The 21,029-nt window shown below is 38.4% G+C and overlaps 1 protein-coding gene across 4 annotated transcripts in view; it reads right to left on the bottom strand.

Moving 5' to 3' along the window:
* Positions 1 to 21,029, bottom strand: part of eps8l2 (EPS8 like 2) — a 37,989-nt gene that overhangs the window by 4,292 nt on the left and 12,668 nt on the right. Inside the window, exons 1-15 of one of the 4 annotated variants that reach the window (XM_017485695.3) lie at positions 20,044 to 20,094; positions 19,532 to 19,578; positions 11,515 to 11,581; positions 11,095 to 11,159; positions 8,434 to 8,595; positions 5,631 to 5,780; positions 5,193 to 5,272; positions 4,580 to 4,689; positions 4,410 to 4,486; positions 4,100 to 4,226; positions 3,863 to 3,951; positions 3,260 to 3,334; positions 3,041 to 3,189; positions 978 to 1,116; positions 741 to 775 (exon numbers count right to left, since the gene is read on the bottom strand). In XM_017485695.3, the coding sequence (XP_017341184.1) occupies positions 741 to 775; positions 978 to 1,116; positions 3,041 to 3,189; positions 3,260 to 3,334; positions 3,863 to 3,951; positions 4,100 to 4,226; positions 4,410 to 4,486; positions 4,580 to 4,689; positions 5,193 to 5,272; positions 5,631 to 5,780; positions 8,434 to 8,595; positions 11,095 to 11,159; positions 11,515 to 11,527 (1,271 nt within the window). In that variant the 5' untranslated portion in view covers positions 11,528 to 11,581; positions 19,532 to 19,578; positions 20,044 to 20,094. Of the gene's footprint in view, positions 1 to 740; positions 776 to 977; positions 1,117 to 3,040; positions 3,190 to 3,259; positions 3,335 to 3,862; positions 3,952 to 4,099; positions 4,227 to 4,409; positions 4,487 to 4,579; positions 4,690 to 5,192; positions 5,273 to 5,630; positions 5,781 to 8,433; positions 8,596 to 11,094; positions 11,160 to 11,514; positions 11,582 to 11,846; positions 12,038 to 19,531; positions 19,817 to 20,043; positions 20,095 to 21,029 lie in introns of those variants that run through there. The other 3 variants (XM_017485693.3, XM_017485694.3, XM_017485692.3) reach the window with 3 other exon arrangements.

The following is a 21,029-nucleotide window of genomic DNA, read 5'->3' on the forward strand; positions in this document are numbered from 1 at the left end:
ACAGAAGTTTTGGGATTCTGTTCTGTGGAGCGATGAAACAAAACTGGAACTTTTCAGCACGATGGATCAGCGGTATGTCTGGAGGAAGAAGAATGAAGAAAGAACACTCTGTCCACAGTCAAGCATGGTGGTGGCTCGGTGATGCTCTGGGGCTGCTTCGCATCTTCTGGCACTGGAAACCTGCAGCATGTGGAAGGCGAGATGGATTCATTGAAGTATCAGGAAATCCTAGGAGAAAATGTCATGCCATCTGTGAGGAAGCTGAAGCTTGGCATCATTGGATCTTCCAACAGGACAATGATCCCAATCATACCTCAAATTCCACCAAGTCTTGGTTGCAGAAGAAGTCCTGGAAGATTCTACAGGGCCATCACAGTCACCTGACTTGAACCCCATAGAAAATCTATGCAGAAGCTATGCATCTCATTTGCAGCAGGTCATAACAGCAAAAGAGTGCTCTACTAAGTACTAAAGATGCTTGCCATGAAGGGGTTGAATAATTTTGAGACTGGAGAAATCATTCTAAGTTGAATTTTCAGTTGAATTTGGGGAAACCACTTGAAGCATTCGTTGTGTTGAACTATTTCAATTGCTTTTGTTTGATTTGTTCGTCGCAAACAGCTGGAAGTCTGTAAATTTTGACAATAAACCTGATTTGCAATGAGGGTTGAATAATTTTGATTGCAACTGTACATGTCTAAAATATGTTTCAAGATAATGTTTTAAAAGGCACAGCTCACCCATTTGATGACAGTGAGGACTGTGAGCCAAAAAACTGAAATAAAAGGAAGAAAACAAAATTATGAAACTGGCTATGAGACATTTTATATCACAGAGAGAGACAGGTAGGAAGTAGTACTGTAGCTATCAACAAAGTGACCTCTAATGTCTTACATTTCAGACTGATCTCAATATTATAAAATGGATTAAACTATGAAGTGACTCTTTTCTTTGTAATCCATCTCTCTATTTCTCACATCTTCTGAAGACATGGAGGACGCATCGGAGCATTCGGTTTCCCACGGTGACATGCGAAACAGTTCCACTGGAGGTTCCCAGCCATTGCGGAAATGTGGGATGTAGAGAGGAGCACACTGTTCCCTGGGCCAATCAGCTCTGTGATAGAGAGAGAAGATGGGAAGAGGAATGCTTCATAACTCATTGAGCAGGAAGATGTTACAGTCTAAAAATTACAGAAAATAAATGCCAGTGAGTCTGAGAAGCTGTTTCATGTCAGATTTTCCCAGTAGAACCAGTCAGGAATTTAAAAAGGCAAGTTATCTAAAATGTGTATCTAAAATACCTTCTCATGCAGGACTTACGGTATTTTGCTAAAACACTTTTGCCTTATAAACATGAACTTGTAAATTTAATTTCCCCTACTAGACATCTGGAGCTTTCCATGCATATCCAGTACTATGCAAAAAGTCTGATGTCTTTTGCATTACTGTGTCAAAGGAAAGGACTTTTTTTTAAATTATTTTATTTTTTAAGTTTTCCATACATTTATTTTCCAGAAAATTAAAAACAAAAAAACACTTACTAAATAATGAATCAATTAATTTGTATGTAGACATGTTTGCATGCTGTCAAAGTAAGATATAAAGGCATGTTATAAAACATTGACCATTAAAAGTAACATATAAGCATATATTAAGTAATAGTCCACTTTTTTAGATGATATAATATTGGAGGCTTTCTGGTAATACCTGCAGAAACAGAAGCAAGTACATAACAGGTTCTGCAAGATTACAAAATATTAATTTGGGTTAGTTTATTACTACTCACTGAGCATTTTTCTATATGAACATCATTGATTTCATTGTTATAAATGCATCTTTAAAGATTTTTGATTTACACAGTTTCTTTACATGTGCCAAAGACTTTTGCACAGAACTGTATATATATATATATATATATATATATATATATATATATATATATATATATATATATATATATATATACATACACACACACACACACACAAATATACATATACATACACACACTACCGGTCAAAAGTTTAGACGCACTCATTCTTTATTTTCCCCACAGTTTAGAATGTTAATAAAGTCATCAAAAATCTGGAGTTACCCAAATGGAACTATGGGAATTATGTTTTGGTAAAAAATACAAAATAAATAAAAATTATTTAATATTTTAGCATCTTCAAAGTAGACACGCTTTTTGTCTAGAATTTCAGAAATGTATTCTTGGCGTTTTTTCGACCGATTTCTTGAGGAATTTCCCTGAGATGCTTTTTAAACAGTATTAAAGGAGTTCACACCGACGCTGGACTCTTATCGGCTGCTTTTCGGAATATTTCGCGCAGAGTCGTCCGTTTAAGTAAATATTTTTTCGTGAATAAAATGTTAGTTTTCCAATGAAAGGAACGAATATGTCGGCACGATGATATTTTTGTCTACAACACTGATTTCACACATTTAATCACACACCTTCAGATCAAAAGCTTTTTAAGATCATGAGAAACATCTCAGTCCAGTATCCACAAACTTTCAGTGGGTAGTATATATTTTATAATATACCGGTAGTATAATAATTATATATATATATATATATATATATATATATAAAAAAAGGCTCACAAAACACAGACTACAATGTTCACTGCATAAAGTTAAAAATGGCCAGTTCTAACACCACCATAAGGCTGCATTATAATTGTGAAAGCCCTGGTAATGAGGAGAGTGATAGGCATTAGTGCAACATATTCATTTTTAAATATAATGCCCACACTCTGAAAGCTTAAATGAAATAAGTGTGACTTTAGCTTATGGATGCTGTGTTTATTTTTGATGAAAAAATAAACTTTGCATGGATAAAAAAAATAATTTGATAAGGTCTAGAGGGCCATTGTCACTGATAGTCACTGACATCCCTGCTGATATGTACCTGATGCAGCTCATTACCAGCTTTAGTAGATTCACAAGACCAGAGAAATCATCAAACTCTAACAAACCCCAAGAAGGCCAACACATCCATTCTAGGTGAATATAGCAAGCAGTGCCAATATTACCTGGGTCTTGTCCAGCCATCCCCCAGCCGTTCAAAAAGCGTCATCTCTTTAGGAGTCAGGTGTCCTCTCAGAAAATCCACCGCTTCACGAGACAGGTGAGGAGAGATAACTGAGCGAGGCAGGTCAGGAGTCCCACAATTCTGCAAGACCTGCAACAACACAGTTATGAGCTGATGCCAGTGATGTATCTGTGAGTGTGTGCTTGTTTGCAGTCCTTACCATCTCAAGGGGTCCAAAAAGGAAGTGAATGAGTTCTGAAGCATTAGGATTCTGAATGTGCTTCTTCAGTTTGGCCTGTAGATGGAGCACAAAGTGAACAAGCACATATGACTATTGCTGTAACTTTTTACTGAGTCCATAATTAAGGTCAGTTTTATGGACAAAATATAGACTACATGACTGATATCATCTTGTCCAATCATGCCCAGTACATTGGACATAGTAATAGATTAAGACCATAATATATATATATATATATATATATATATATATATATATATATATATATATATATATATATATATATATATGTTTAAAATTACACTGAAGACTTATTTTAAGCATCATCATTAATGAAATCGGAGGTTTACTGTGTTGTTTTGATGTGGAGTCAGTACAGGAATAAAATGCCTCTGAAACATTTCATTAGATTAGACTTGAAAGGGTTTAAAGACGTTGGCCATTGTGGTATAAATTATATATATATATATTTAATATCACTTGCAGCGAGTCCAGACGCTGACTTGGACTTGGAAAGGGATTGTGTATGTGTTTGTGTCTCAGGGTGTGAGAGATAAAAGCAGGGTGTATAATAAAACCCACCAGCAGGTTGAAGGAGAGCTTCATTTTCTGGAGACTGTCAATGAACTCTGCCTCAGATGGAGGTTTAGCTCTTAGTGTTAACATCCCCTCTGGGCATAAACCATAAAGCAGCAGATTAATGATTACCACTGTTACCCAATAATATTAAACTATACTCACAATATAACACGAATAAATAAATAAAAGAACAAGGAGTAACAAGGATAACTGAATGCAGGTGCAGGCATCTGTAAATACCTGCTGGTCCTCTTTTCTTATTTTTTCTGTTCTTGTTACGCTGGTTGAGCTGAGCAAAGGCTTCTGCGGCTTTTTGCAGCCGAGCCACAAAGATCTCAATGTCATCCAGAGCACAGTTCAGGATTTGCTAGACAACAAACACACACCCATATAGTTAGAGACAACTGCAATTACATCATTAAACCTGGTCTGTGGTTAACATTTACCTGATGCGCTCACACTCAATGCTTGAGTGGTTTTTAGCCCTTTGCACGTGTGTGTGCCTGTGTGTCTGTGCCTTTTGATGTTTCTCAATGATAGGAGCACTCACCACTTCCTTCTCAATGCGCTGGACTAATTTCTCATGGGATTCTGTGTCCTGCGGTAGTGAACTTCGCCTTTCAACATCTGACACACACAGATGGACAGGTGTGCATTAAAGAAATTGTGTAACGGATATGAGGTAGCACTGCATGTGTCCCGTATGTGCGTACGGCTCACTTTGCATGTCCATAGCTGCCACACGGCCTTTGATCCCAGGGGAGAAATCTCTCGACTCTGAGGGTGGGATGATCGTCTCCCGATGCCGCTTCATTTTTTCCTGGTTCGCCCTACAACAGGAGAGTGCGTTTAGTATCAGCAGGATAATAAAGGTATACACAAGTACAACACCGGAGCCGATTGATCTGTGGTGATATAGTACCAAAAGTTTCCGTTTTTGGTAACTGTTCAAGACAGGCACCAAGAGGAACTAATGATACTTGGGAGCGGAGCTAACAGCACTGTTTATTAATTACACTTATCTTGTCACAGCATTGATTGGCTTCCTGCTTGTGCTTTCTGTTTACTTTCTAAACTGTTGTCTAAATGTTAAAAAAGGTGTTTCTTTCATGTTGGATTTAACAATAGCGTTCATGCATGATGAAATAATGATGCAGTCACTTTTGCTGTTTTAGTCTCCTCTTAATTGGTGTAAAAGGAACCAGAACTAGATCCAAGTACCTTTAGTTCCTGTTTTGTTCCTACTCAACTTACTTACTGTATGAAACCATACACCAGTGTGTGCGTGTGTGTGTGTGTGTGTGTGTGTGTGTGTGTGGCAGTATGGACTTACTTTAGTGTCTGAGGTCTCATCTTCTTGCCGTTTTTATTGTCTCCCAAAGCACTATCGATGTCAGCGTGCACTATTTCCGCCTGAAGTGATCAATAAGATTTCTAATTGCACACTGTGTGTTATAGATATATACACTTTAAACAGAATACCGCTCTCTGGTGCTGATATGATACGATACTGCCTAAAAATGCCTATTAGTACAGAGAGTTATAAATAAGAGTCCATCAAATCAGGTCTCTTTAAAAAAAATAAATAAATAAATAAAAAAACATTTACACACACACACATTAAGCACTGCTGAGCTCATTGTTTTTAACTCACACTTCATACTGAAACTATTTACAGGAGCAGTTCAGGTATGGGCAAAGGTACACTTTATGGAAGACAATTTAGCGCCTTCATTCTACATGCAAGCCTGTGAGTGTTTGTGTGCCTCACCTCCACCTCATCGCAATAGAAGAAGTGAATGTCTGGTCGGTGCTGCTCGTTGTCCTGACAGACCAACAGCAGGACAGATGGGTACCGTGTCTTATTTAGCACCGTCTGACTGTGTTGGACTGTAGAGAGAGGGAAGTTCTCCAGCTCCTCCTGTTGAATGGAGACAGAGGAATGATGGGAAATGTGACAGAAAATAGGACGGTAGAGAGAAAAAGAAAGAGCATTGCTGGAAATATAATTCAAGTGCAAGGGCCAAAGAACTAATGCAATGAATAACCTATGTATATAGAATATAGTATATCTGACCGCATGTAATATGTCCAAAAGTTTGTGGACACCTGACCATCACACCCATATGTATTCCCTTCCCCAAACCATTGCCACAAAGTTGGAATCACACGATTATATAGGATGTCTTTGTATGTAGCATTACAGCGTCCTTTCATTGAAGCTAAGGGATTGAGCCAAAACATGTTCCAGCATGACAATTCCCCTGTGCACAGATAGTTTGCCAGGCCTTCTCGCCTGACATCACTAATGCTATAACAGCAAAGGGGGATAAAATCTGGAATGTGATGTTCACCAAGCACATGTGGGTGTGATGGTCTGTTGTCCACATACTTTTGGCCATATAATGTGTATATATGTATACACATGTACAGTCATGCGAAAATTGTTGCTGAAATTGTTGGCTTTTTTGACATATTTGAACAAGTAATATACTTTGATCATCTTTGAAACAGTGCCTATTAATGAAGTTGATATATTTGAACAAAACCACAAGGAAAATTTGATTTTTCAATCATTTACTCAGCAGAAACGTCAATAGATTTTATATTCTTCTGTGGAAAAAGTAAGTACAGCCTCAGAAGCTAGTATTGCCCCCTTTAGCAAAAAAATAACTTCTTTTAGACATTTTGCATAATTGTCCACCGGTCTCTAACATCGGCTTGCTGGAATTTTTGACCACTCTTCCGTGCAATATTCTTTCAGTTGCAAGATGTTTGAGGGTTTTCTTGCATATTCTGCCCGTTTCAAATCCCCCCACAACAATTCAATGGGATTCAAATCCGGGCTTTGACTCGGCCATTCCATAACCCTCCATTTCTTCTTTTTGAGCCTTTCCTTGGTGGATCTGCTAGTGTGATTAGGGTCATTACCCTTTAGAAAGGTCCATTTTCGGTTCAACTTCAACTTTCAGACAGATGGCCTCACATTATCTTTTAGCACTCTTTGATATCCCCGCCTTGTGCCCGATGCTTCCTGGGATAGGCTCCAGGTTCCCCCGCGACCCTGAAAAGGAGTAAGTGGTTGAAGATGGATGGATGGATGGATGGACTCTTTGATATGATGGAGAATTCATAGTTGAATCAGTGAATGCAAGCTGTCCAGTCCCTGAGGCAGCGAAGCAAAACCAAACCATAACATTTCCACCACCGTGCTTCACAGTTGGTATGACGCGCTTTTCCTGAAACGCTGTCTTTGGTCTCCGCCAAACATGTCCGCTGTTACTGTGGCCAAAACAACTCCGCATGTGTATCCAGAGCACATTATTCCAAAAGGCCTGGTCTTTGCCTATATTCTCATTCGCAAACTGTAGTCTTGCAAAGGCTTTTTCCTGGCACGCCTCCCATGCAGGTCAAATTTGTGCCATCTCTTTCTGATTGTAGAAGCATGCACTTTGACACCAACAACTGCAAGACTTACTAGCAGATCCTGTGATGAAATTTAGGTGTTCTTGGAGACTTCTTTTTGCATCAGACGATCTGCCCTTGGGCTGAATTTGCTGGGACGGCCGGTCCTGGATGGCTAGTCGTTTGAAATCTGTGCCACTTGTAGATGATTTTCCTTACCGTGGAATGATGTATTTCAAATAATTCGGAGATCTTTTTAAACCCCTTGCCAGACAACCTTATTTTTCTGAAGATCTTACAGAACTCTTTAGATCTTGGCATGATGACACCACACACCTCAATAACAAATGGAACACTAGACACTAATCACTGGCACCCAATCTTCAACAACCGATTCTAATGTTATGGATTTGAAAGTGTGATAAATGTACTGTAAGGGTGTACTAACTTTCTCCATGCGACTGATCTGTTTGTCTTTATTAATTTAAATTGTGAAAATGACTACAAAATGTTCATTTTATGTGTCATTTGATAGAGTGTTTCACCTTCATTAAAAGGCACTGTTTTCAAAGAGAATCAAATGTAATGTGTACTTATTTTTTCACATGACTGTATATATTTAAATGTTTTCAATAGTTTTCATACAAGTTTCATTCAAGTTAAAGCCACAGATTTAAAAAAAAAAAAAAAAAAAAAAAAAAAAAGGAAAATTAAATGAATGTAATCATCACTACCATTAAAACTACAGTGTTATAGCGTAAAAAGTATAGGGAAGATAGATTTTGTACTGTCCTGCTGAATAAGCATTAGGTCTCCTACAAGCTCCTATATCACTTTATTATACTGTGACAAAAAATAACACAAAGTAAACTATATTAAATAAATGGAAACTGTTATCTAAGTAGTTCCTGACAGTGTTAAGAGCTATGAAGGTCTATGAGGGGTAAAGGGCAGTGCAGTCTGAGATCTGAAATAGCACAGGGTCAAAGTGCAAGGCCACAATAAACACCTCATTTCCCTATTCACTCTTAAAAGCTTTAACGCATAGATAATGAAAGAAATATGTTTTTAATGTAAATGATAACGTTATAATTAAAAGTTTTAATTCAAGTCATAAAGTTCTAAAGAAAAACAAACAAACAAACAAAAGAAAACCTTAATATGCCCACCTGTGTGTCGCAGTCTAGGAGCTTGAGGGCTTTGTCGCTGACCTGCAGCAGCATCTCTTGGGTCCAGATTTTACCTTTAGACTCCAGAAGGATGAGTTTCCTTACAGCATCATCTACTGTGGTTATTGACTCAGTCTTGTCCATTACAAATGTGGACAGATGCTAAAAAGCATACAATGTACAATCTTATTACACACTTAAAAGATTTGCCCCTCATCCTTCAATGCAAGCACGGCTTCTACGTATTAGTTCCAAATTTATATAAGATACAAAAGTATATGTAACATGTTAAACCTCATCCTGTTCTCAAGCTGGCATTGACCTTATAAATAAAGCGAAATAAACAATACAAATTCCACATGTTTGTGTTGACTGGATACTGATATACAGTGGGAGAAAATAACTACAGTGGGAAAAACAGCAGGACAATAACCATGCAAATAAAGCCTCAAGCTTTCCTAATTGTACCTACTTATTCTGTTCACTATTGTGTTTTATATTTAACCTCCTCACTGTCATAAAGAAGGTTGTTTGGAATATATGTTTATCACTGGTGTCATGGCAATAGCCACACCTTCTCATTGTTTTTAATCATTTGTGCGCACTTTCTGCTTCTTCGATCAGCCAAGCAAACATTACAATACTATACTTCATACTCTTTTATACTCTGCACATACTGCTTTGTTAAGAGAGAGAGTGAGAGAGACAGATTAAAAGAGAGAGAGAGAGAGACAGAGTGAGAAAGAGATTGAGAGAGAGGCAGAGAGACAGAGAGATTAAAAGAGAGACAGAGTGAGCGAGAGATTGAGAGAGTGAGAGAGAGAGAGCTTGAGAGTGACACAGAGATTTAAAGAGAGAGAGATTAAAAGAGAGAGAGACAGAGTGAGACAGAGAGAGATTGAGAGAGAGAGGCAGAGAGACAGAGAGAGAGATTAAAAGAGAGAGACAGAGTGAACGAGAGATTGAGAGAGAGTGAGAGAGATTGAGAGAGAGATTAAAAGAGAGAGAGACAGAGTGAACGAGAGATTGAGAGAGAGTGAGAGAGAGAGTCAGAGAGAGAGACTGAGAGAGAGTGAGAGAGAGAGAGTCAGAGAGAGAGACTGAGAGAGAGACAGAGAGAGGGAGATTAAAAGAGAGAGAGAGACGCAGAGTGAGAGAGATTGAGAGAGAGAAATAGAGAGAGAGACAGAGAGAGATTAAAAGAGAGAGAGACAGAGTGAGCGAGAGATTGAAAGAGAGTGAGAGAGATTGAGAGAGAGAGTCAGAGAGAGACGGAGAGAGATTGAGAGAGAGAGTCAGAGAGAGAGATTGAGAGAGAGACAGAGAGAGGGAGATTAAAAGAGAGAGAGAGACAGAGTGAGAGAGTGAGAGAGATTGAGAGAGAGAGAAAGAGAAACAGAGTGAGAGAGAGAGAGAGAGAGAGGGGGAGAGAGAGCAGGAACACATTCATATTTGACCAGTATTTAAGATTAACTGTAATGGAACAATGTTTATTTAAAATATCCTCCATTATCAATAAAATAAAACCTGCTCATTGTGAATGCATCCACTAATCGTAGGGTTGGCGCTTCGATTCCCGGCCCTCGTGACTCCACATACCGAAGTGTCCTTGGGCAAGACACTGAACCCCAATTTGCTCCTCAAGCTAGCTCTGCTACCATTGGTGTGTGTATACGTGTGTGTGTGTGTGTGTGTGTGTGTGTGTGTGTGTGTGTGTGTGTGTGTGAATGGGTGAATGAGACACAGTGTAAAGTGCTTTTAAGAACTGCTAAGGTTAAAAACGCACCACATAAGTTTAGACCATTTACCATTAAACATCTCATTTAACCAAACACACTATCTGCATGTTAATCAAATCCTGCGCTTAAGCTGGAGACAGGCTTCGAAAGACGACCAAAACTCATTTTAAGCCTAATGCAAATGACAATACGCTAAAAAGTGCACGTGACTAACGTTGAAAACTGAAGTACTGAAGTACACTGAAAGCAGTACTTCATCTAAAATTTTAATGTTGCTTCAAGCCATTAAAAGTTAGTATAGTCTGTTATAACAGTACACGATGTCATCACTTTTAAAATTCTGCTCCCTAATGCCTATCTAAAACCACATCCCCAAGCAGTGTCATGATCATTAGTCCAGAAGGCAAGAATAAACAGAATCCATCAAACCATATGTAATGTGACTAATAAGGTCAACGTTCTCCTGCGCAGTTCTCTCAAGTGGTCTCGAAACACAACTCAGTACCGACGATCTGATATTAAAATGTACGTCTGAGCGTGTAAACCTAAACGGACCGTTTGAGATTACCACTGTTTACGCATTCGTCTTCAACTAAGTGCACATGTACAGCACTGTATATGTGTGTGGGTTGGAGAGAGAATGAATCAAGCTACCCAATCCAGTCATTAGAACAGTGTGTGAGTCATTAAACCCACACTGGGATCAGCAAGACAGTTACCGTAAGTGTTTTACCGCAAAATGTTATTCAAATATGAAAACTGCCGGGTGTTTAAACATGAACAATATTTACAGAGTTCCTGGAAAGACGGTGAGCATTATGCCTCTATTCTCCAGTTTAATAAGAAAACATAATAGTGGAAGAAGGAGGTGGAGTAGAAAGGGAACTGAATTAAATGTATAGAAAGGAAACGGCTGTCCTACCTGCACGTGGTACTGAGACGTTTCGTGCATGATGAAGTTTGAGTTGGAGTACTTCTTGCGTTGCTCTGGTGTGGAAAATAAAATAAATGGATGTGTTAATCATTTGCGACCCACTAACCACACACAGGACTGTAAACCAACACAGTTGTAATATACGACTATAGTTTAAACAACTGAATTAACACAAGGTACTATATGCCAAGGCGACCAACATATTAATATATATATAATATAATTTTTTTTTTTTTAAGTTTTCAAGTACATATTTGAAGCATTTTTGTGTAACAAGTACATAGATGTGTGATGTAGGTTCTTTCACTAGGCATTAAAACAGATGAATGACTTTCTGAATTTGCTCAAGTAAGTAAAAGTGATTCGGCTAGAGTAGTGTGGATATAGACCCAAAGACAGTAGACTAACCTTGATGCCACATTTTGGTGTATTTTGTGAGGACAGACTAGTCACAAAACAGTAATAAGGAAGCAAGCTGGAAATAACACATAAATACACACAAACAGATAAAAGAAAAAAAAAAACACACTCACAGCTGTTCTCAATACATAAAAACACCGCTTGTGCTTGTCTACTAGAGAATTCACACTCTATTCCATAAACTCACAACACTGCGTTTATCCAAAATACTACACTAATACTTATACACGTTACCTATTATACTGACTGTCCATTCAGTTTCTAGATTTTGCTCAAGAAATAAACAACAATAATAATAATAATAATAAAAAAACTCCTACCCATCTAACAGAACGCAAATTCGATTCTCCAGGAAAAAAAAAAAGATATATAAAAAATTACACTCAGCAGCCTAGGCCTGAACAGTGTATCTGGACAGTTCTTCCATTTTGACAAGTACTGACAGGACAACAGTACACTACAAATTTCATCCGGATCAAAGGGCATATTATATGATCTGCTCAGATTAAGTATCGGCTTCCTTCTCTTGTACAGTCATCTAGTGTTGTCTATGTTTGCTTTACTGCAGATGCCATAAATCCTTTTTAACATAGATGGTCCAAGAATAATAAAGACAGATAGATAGATAGATAAATAAATAAATAAATAAATAAATAAATAAATAAAGTAATTAATTAATTAAAACCCAGTACCTACACACCCATACACCATGCCTCGTCCTAAAATGTACATACTGGTATTTCAGAAAAATGAAATATTCTCAGAAAGGACGTTTCTTATAGGAAAAAATGTTTGAATTACTCAAGAATTTACTCAGAAATACATACTATACTTGAAGTATACCGCTGAGGAACCTGTATTTTGCGTACTCCTTTTGTACGGGTTTTGATTGCTCTTTGAGCTATACTTAGATACAGTTTCAACAATCACACCCTCACGTCCCGGGCTTTGGGAACGTACAGCAAACCCAGTGTGATATAACAATAAATGAACGTTTTCCTTTACATGACCTCCCACCACTGACAGTGAGCTTATGTTTAAACGTTATGTTCAGAAGACCGTTACGGGGCTGTAGAGTGTATTTATGACAGCCTGAAATGAGGGCTTTCACAGGACATTGCTTTTGATCTTGCAGGTTTATGAATTGTCAATGTGTGGTCTGGATAAACCGGTCGGATGCTACTGAGGCTGAATTCTGGAAAGCAGCCAAAAATGATTCCAATTTTTTTTGTTTTGGCCAAAACTTCAACGCCTCTTCTTTAAAAAACCATAAATATATTTTTGCAAAAACGCATGGAAATGTTTTTATTTACGTTTTTAGTCTTGCCTTGGCTGTGTTCCCTCAAAGATCACAGCAGGTATGGAACCAGTTTAACACACATGGTGGTAAAAACAGACAGTCTGCCTTTATGTGTCTAATTCCTTGCTAGCTTAGCTTAGCTTAGCTTAGTGTGCTTTCCTCACACTGGAATACTCTAGAGAATTTGCCATAAGACTAATTAGTTTGGTTTGTAACCCAGATACCAGCTAGCAAAATGTCTGTCATGCACTTAATCACTTACACACAAGATATATACTATATAGTGCTGTGCAAAAGTCTAAGGCACATGCAAGGAAATGCTGTGAAGCAAAAATGAAATGAATAATGAAATTAAAAGTTTCGACATAAAAATATACTTTATAAATATAATCTATGTAATAATATACTGCTTATGAGCAATTCCAAGACAGCTTGGCTTGACAGAGGTGAAAGAAGAAATAAATCAGTTTATTTCAGAATATTTCTAATGGTGTATAGTAACAAAATAGAAATATTTTCAGTCATTATAAGGCATATACTGTAACAGTGCGCTACAGTCGAATCTCAGTATATCATGGTCAGCATTCATGAGCAAATTCATGCAAACATGCCCATTGCTTCTATCAGCTATTAATTCTGCTTAATTATGTAGCTGTCAGCTTATAGCATTCTCCCTAGTGAACTAGTTTCGCTGATTTAGTTACTACGGTGCACCGTATGGTTTCAACGAGCGCCATTAAAAAAAAAAAACAAAAACAAAAACCTTTGTGTCTGATAAAAAAGTTATTTTGGCTTTACTTGACTGATGGTAGCCTAATAGGTCCAGGCTGCATTTATATCAAGTTATATTAATATTAGGCAAAAAAAGAAAACCCCACTAGCACCAGCATTCATCTTGACACAGACAAGAATAAAGAGATGAGGTTTTCACGTCTATATACAAAGTCCTGTTTTTCTATTTATTATTAGTCTTTTATTACTATAACAGCATATTAACGTTTTGCAGAAAGATGATGATGGCTTAATAGTTAAAGAATGTGTAAGAAAGCTTTTTGATCATATACAGTGTATGCTATCATTCTCTACACACTGACAGCTACACAATAACTACAATCCAATCCAAATAACTAGACTACCAATCCACATAATCTGACACATTACAGAATCTGACTGAGTGGTTTTCTCATGGGTCACGTTGACTTGAGGCGTTTCTGAGAAATGTATACTTTCGATATAGTTTTACACAACACAGGTTATGTCAGCGCCATCTTTCCTTTTGTTAGAAAGAGTACAGAGAACAACTCAGAACAGCTGAGAAGTGTGGTGACCTGCTTCTCTAAGGTTAAGGGAGCAAGGCTAGTCATTACCAGTAAATTAGCACATGTTCCAATCTGCTAGCTTACAGGATATTGTGTCAGACAAACACTCCCTCCACATCTCATCTTTCTCTCTGATCACAAAGGGTCTTCTCTCACTTCCTGCTCTCGTCATCCATCCCTCACTTCAGTGGCCATATGCCGCCCCCCCCCTCCTCTTTAGGGAAACAGTGATACTGCATGGTCAGTGGGGCTGAATGTAGCTGCCTATAAGGAAGTAAAGCTGCACATATGACTTTTTCATGACTGCCATTTACGCCAAATGCTTTACAGCTACTGTAGTAGAGCCACTTTAGTGGCACATGGCTGCACTAAAATCTGGCATACCCTGGCCATGGTGGAATTGTGCACAGAGCGTTTTGTGAAGATTTAGGGTCAAATATACTTGTCTTATTTATTTTAGGTACCAGTGACTCAATGCAGTGGTCTGTTCATAATTATACATGGTTAGAGTTTATTTCTACATTTATCAGCTCGCTGATATACAGTAACTTGCAACATTCTAGACATTATAGTGGCAATATCACAGCTTTAGAGACTTACAGTGCCCTCCACTAATATTGGCACCCTTGGTAAATATGAGCAAAGAAGGCTGAGAAAAATTGTCTTTATTGTTTAAGCTTTTGATATTTTGTTCAAAATAATTCACTGAAATACTCTGCAATCATGGATATCAAAACAATTGCAAACACAACACAGATTTATTAAAAAAATAGTTGTTAAATATAGGTGTGCAACAATTATTGGCAGCCCTATGAATTCATATGAATTCAAAAATATTTGAAGTATATTCCCTGTGATATTTTATATTTGTTTAGTACACCTGGGTGACTATGAACAGGAAATTGTTCAACCATGACTTCCTGTGTTACAGGGGTATAAATATGAGGTAACACACAGGCAAAATTCCCTTAGTCATTCATAACAATGGGTAAGACCAAGGAATATAGCTGTGATGTGCGACAAAAGGTTGTTGAGCTTCACAAAATGAGAAATGTCTATAAGAAAATAGCACAAGCATTGAAAATGTCCATTTTCACCATCAGGGCAATAATTAAGAAGTTCCAGTCAACTGGAAATGTTATAAATCAACCTTGAATTGGATGTGTGTCTATATCGTCTCAACGCACTGTGAAGAGTACGGATCGAGTGGCCAAAAAATCTCCAACGGTTTACTGACCACAAAATCAAGGTCCTGCCATGGCCATCCCAGTCCCCTGACTTGAAAACCATAGAAAACCTGTGGGGTGAACTGAAGAGGAGAGTCCACCAGCGTGGACCTCGAAATCAGAAGTAACTGGAGAGATTCTGTATGGAGGAACGGTCTCAGATCCCTTGCCATGCATTCTCCAACCTCATCAGGCATTATAGGAGAAGACTCAGAGCTGTTATCTTGGCAAAGGGACATAGCACAAAGTACTGACTAAAAGGGTGCCAATAATTGTTGCACACCTATATTTAAAAAAGTGTTTTAATTTTTTATTTTTATAAACCTGTGTTGTTGTTTTTTTGTTGTTTTTTTTTTACAATTGTTTGACATCCATGACATCCATGATGTAAATGTGCTACCTTTTCAGATCGTTGCTCTGTGACTTGGTCATGAACCGGCAGGATTGTTCAGGATGAACTCATGCTGTCCTGAAGTGACTACCCCAGAACGGGTAACACTATCTGTCTCACCTCTTTGTTTCTCTCTTCACAGTATGATAATATTGTTTTCTTCACAGCCACTCTTATCTAACAGAATACCTTACATACATAAGGTATGACACATAAGGTACATACTTTATATCTACCTTCAGAAAGTTACACATATATTCTGTGCTATTCAGTCAGCATTGTAAAAATAAAAAAAAAATACGATCCCAGTCATATCTTAATTTTTAAACCTAGCGTATATAATCCAGGGAAAATCTTGTTACAAGGCCAGTACACCTGTTCTGACAGTTCCTGCTGAGACCTATCAGTTACAGGCATTAACTGCAGTGAAGTTTCCATGTCAACCTGCCACACAGTGCCTGCTGGATATCGGAAATAAAGTGCCCTTGTGCACAGTACCATCTGTTCAACACAGTCAGCCATCTCCATCTAACCGACACAGACCAACACAAACACAATATGGCATGTCCACCACATGCTCACCTCACCATCCCACATTGGCAGTACTAACAAATACATGTATATATAAACACAAGCAAAATAATGGATGAAATGACAAAAGGAGAAAGGTGAAGGCTCGTCGAATGCACAAGATGTAAAATGACTGTAGAGGATAATCTCGGTTCCAGAACTTTCGTCGCTCATCTCTGTATTTTTTCCAAATTCCAAATTTCTGATTCTTACTGCTGATGAGTGGTTTGCATCTTGTTGTATGGCCTCTATATTTATTTTTATAAATATATATTTACAGTTCGAAGTCTTCTTTGAACGGTGATGTCACTAACTGTTGTTTTTGGGTTTTTCTTCACAGCTCTCACAAAGTTTCTGTCATCAACTTCTTTCCTTGTCTGACCCATTCGGTGTCTGTTGCTCAGTACACCAGTGGTTTCTTTCTTTTTCAGGACATTCCAAATGTTTGTACTGGCTATGCCCAACGTTTGTGCAATCCCTCCTTTCTCAGCATTAAAATGGCTTGCTTTTCTCCCATAGACAGCTCTCTGATCTTCATGTTTGCTTATCCTTTTTAACAACAAATGCAATTTTCACGGTTGAAAGTTAAGGCTAAAACCAAGAGCTGAAGTTCAGAGCTATTTACTTGTTAAACATTCGATCTAACAGGACACACCTGGGTAACAAGGAACACCTATCAGTCACATTTTTTGCTCGCCTAGAAATTGGGTATGCTCTGTTCAATGCCATTTATCACATCTACATATAAATACCAGGAAATAAAAGCCCAAATTCTAAATTCTCTACTCATATTCATCGCTAGATCTTAAACCCAAATGTCTTCAGTCAACAGCAAAAAAATAAAATAAAAATGAATTGGCCTTGTCGTTCCAATAGTTCCTGAGGGGAATGTGCTTCTCATGCTCTTGCTTTCTGAGAGCTCAGATAAGCCTGTATCTACAGAGCAGGTAAAAAGAAGTCCACGGGTCAATTTGCATTGCCAGTCAGCAGGCATGCAAAGGTTGAGTGAAAGTTCGAAACTTTGCATAGCAGAGCAAATCAGATGTTTGCCAAAAATCATACTGAAACAAAGTACATGAGTCCAACAGATCTATAACAGTCATACAGCCCAGACGTTTAGCAGTCTTTAAAACACATGTTTCTCAATTCATTGACAAACGTTCCTCTGAAGCTACAGAATTTGCAAAGCTGCAGATATAGCTTACCAGCAAGTCCGAATTGTCACCACGATTTGTGTACAGGTCATGCTTGTGGCGTATATACAGTAACACAATCCGTTTTTGAATATTTTCACTCTGCTAAGTTTCACCAAAGCCTTGTGCCCTAACCTAACTCTAGCCCTATGTCATCACAGTGAATCAGACAGAGCATAAGACAGGTTCCAACCTTATTCGGACTTCAAGACGTTAATGTATCGGGGTCTGACAAAGAATAGGAAGCCTCACAGTTGTAACTTTGCTAAAGTAGAATTTCTTTAACGTACACTGGTTAATGCAGGGAAGTACATACTGTACATCACTGTGGTCATAACAGCCACAAGCATTCATCAACCATCCATCCAGCTTCTATAACGCTTATCCTTTTCAGGGTCACGGGGAACCTGGAGCCTATCCCAGGAAGCATCAGGCACAAGGCGGGGCACAATAACATACACATTCACACACCCATTCATACACTACGGACACTTTAGACACGCCAATCAGCCTACCATGCATGTCTATGGACTGTGGGAGGAAACCGGAGTACCCAGAGGAAACCCCCGCAGCACGGGGAGAAAATGCAAACTCCACACACACAGGGCCACGATGGGAATCGAACCCCCGACCCTGGAGGTGTGAGGCGAACGTGCTAACCAATAAGCCACCGTGCGCCCCGGTCATCATACATATGAATTGTAATTCTACAAACAATCACACACAGGTATGTACATACAATTATAGGCCACCTGCTGGCATGATGTATGGTGTGCAATGTATAAGAGACCATCTGTCACACAGAAACACATACTGTTCATTGTTCTTCTCGTTCTCTCTCTCTCTCTCTCTCTCTCTCTCTCTCTCTCTCTCCACGTACAATTATCATTCACAGACCTATATTTGTATATGATGTATTGCGGATGTTTACTACCAAAATAAATAAATAAAGAAAGAAAGAAAGAAAGAAAGAAGGAAAGAATGTTGCTTTTTTCTTAGTCGCCCAGAATGGCCACCTCCTTCTGTACGCACTCTCTCAAAGCCTCTTTTATACACCTTACATGACCGTGCACACACGCATGCATTTTTCCAGCCACACACTAATTCCAGACACACCCAGGTTCGGACAGAGCAAGACTGTGCACCTTTAGACAGGAAAACACACACACACACACACACACACACACATACTCAAACAGATAAAGTAAATGATTGACATGGCAAATTAACTATAGGAGCGCAGGAATGCACTGTACAAGGCAGATTTTCTAGAGAATGAGATGTGAAATCCATTAAAAAAATAAAAAACACTAGAATTTCATTAGAGCCAAGAATCAATTAAGTAAAAAAAAACAACAACAAAAAACAAAACAAATCTGGCATTGTTCATAGTATCAGTTCTGCACTTCTCACTTTACTGGCACATTCATTTGAATAGCAAATGTCAATTGTTATTTGTCATGGCTTGGTGCAATCTCAATCTCAGTGAAGATAGGCTTGTATCAGATGAAATTTCTCAGTGGGTTAAAGTTCACACACTAATAAACAGCCTTTTTAATGCTGGGCACGAAGATATTTTAGGTGTATTTAATAAGAGTCAAGACAAGCTAGATCAAAAACTAAGCAAATATACAGAAATGTTAATTAAGAAATAAAATCACAGTAAGGTAGAACTGCTTTCAATGCGTAAATTTGGGTCAACATTGGACCGCGTTGAATACAATGAATCCAGTGTTATAGAGGACAATTCAGTTGCCAGTTTGAGTTTGTGGACTTGCCCAATGAACAATTAAGACAATTAAAGCTGCATTATGTGATTTCTTTTTGTTGTTGTTGCAAGTGTAAATAAGTAGACAGCAAAATAAATAAATAAATAATAATAATAAAAAAACATACACAGTAAAGTATTAATACAAGTATACGTCATTATAATCCTGCTTTCTAGAATACTACCAAAAAATGAAACAAACGAAAACAGAAGACCAGGATTTACATCGTGTACTTACCGAACAGGGCTTTGGCGCTGATCTTGCTGTCAGATCTGGCCACCCCACTGCAGAAAGAAGCAGAAGATGATGGAGGACGATTTCTGCTCTTCATCATTCGAGTTGGTTTTATTAAACAATACTTCCACTTCCTAAACAATATACTTTCACAGCACTAGACTGTCTGTTAACACACTGCAGTGCTTTGCGTTTGAGATCTCAGTCCTGCGGCTTTACTGGGCATGACTGGCTAAGATTATCTACAGGTTCTCAGGGCATATGGAAGCAAGAGGAGGTGTGAGAGAGAGAGAGAGAGACAGAGAGAGAGAGAGAGAGAGAGAGAGAGTCCAGTTTGAATGGCAAAGCAAACATTCCCTAACAGTGCCTCTCTGTCCTCTGGCCGCTGACCCTGTAACATGCACTAACACAAGATGACATGCACACGCATATGCACGTCTGTTCAAACATCTCTTAGTTAGTAATTTCTGTAAATGGAAATCATTTGCATGTATATTTAAGTATGCCATACTCACTTTGTTTGTCTCACTGGATGTTCCAAGAGGTTCATGTTCTATGACCTCCACCTGAGAAAGACAGAGCCAGAAGGGGTGCATGACAGAGAAGAGAAGAGCTAATATGTTATTTACATAACAGTAAAGTTTGGAAAGTTTAGTTCCTTACGTCAGTGCTTACATGCGCAAACATGACTCATAAAAAGGCACAAAATCCTTATTCTTTATTGTATGATAGACGGTACACCGGTGATGTAATAATAGCTATGCGGCATGATTCCAGATGTGTCGTGTCTTATAAGACTCTTAACACAATTTTAACGTCATCTTAATAATACTGTAACCAACAAAAGGTAGGGCCCGGACTTCCACAAGCGTCAGTGGAACTTGAACTGAATGATAATCATGTGTTGTCAGCAGAAGAGAACAAAATCGAAAGTTTTGGCAATAAACATAATCAGCGTGTTTGGCAAATAAAGTGAACAGCATACAAGCAAGGGAAATCTGCCAACCCAGCTGTAAACTATGGTCGTGGATCACTGATGCAGTGGGGCGTATTTGCAACTGGTGGGCCAGGGGTCTTGTGAAGATCTAACATATCATGAATTCTGCTAAATACCAGGATGTCTTTGCACAAAACCCGGTTGATGAATATACATCCAAATTGGAACCGAAATAAATGCAAGTACACAAACACAAATAGTTATGTAACTGCCATCTCATTCTCCACTTTTCAACCCTATCTTTTAAAAACTGTGGTCTGACTATGCAACTATGGTTCAAGATCTTTTACATGTGTTTCCGATCTTGTAAGAAGTGTCTCAGTGTTGTTTGGGGTTGTCTCAGTGCAACTTGGGGTTCAGTGTCTTGCCCAAGGACACTTCGGCATGTGGAGTCATGGGAATCAAACCACCAACCCTATGATTAGTGGACAACCAGCTCTACCACCTGATCCACAGCCACTCCATTAGATTAGATTAGGCACAGCCACATTAGATATACCATGG

The sequence above is a fragment of the Ictalurus punctatus genome, chromosome 14, assembly GCF_001660625.3.
Source record: "Ictalurus punctatus breed USDA103 chromosome 14, Coco_2.0, whole genome shotgun sequence".
Lineage (NCBI taxonomy): Eukaryota > Metazoa > Chordata > Actinopteri > Siluriformes > Ictaluridae > Ictalurus > Ictalurus punctatus.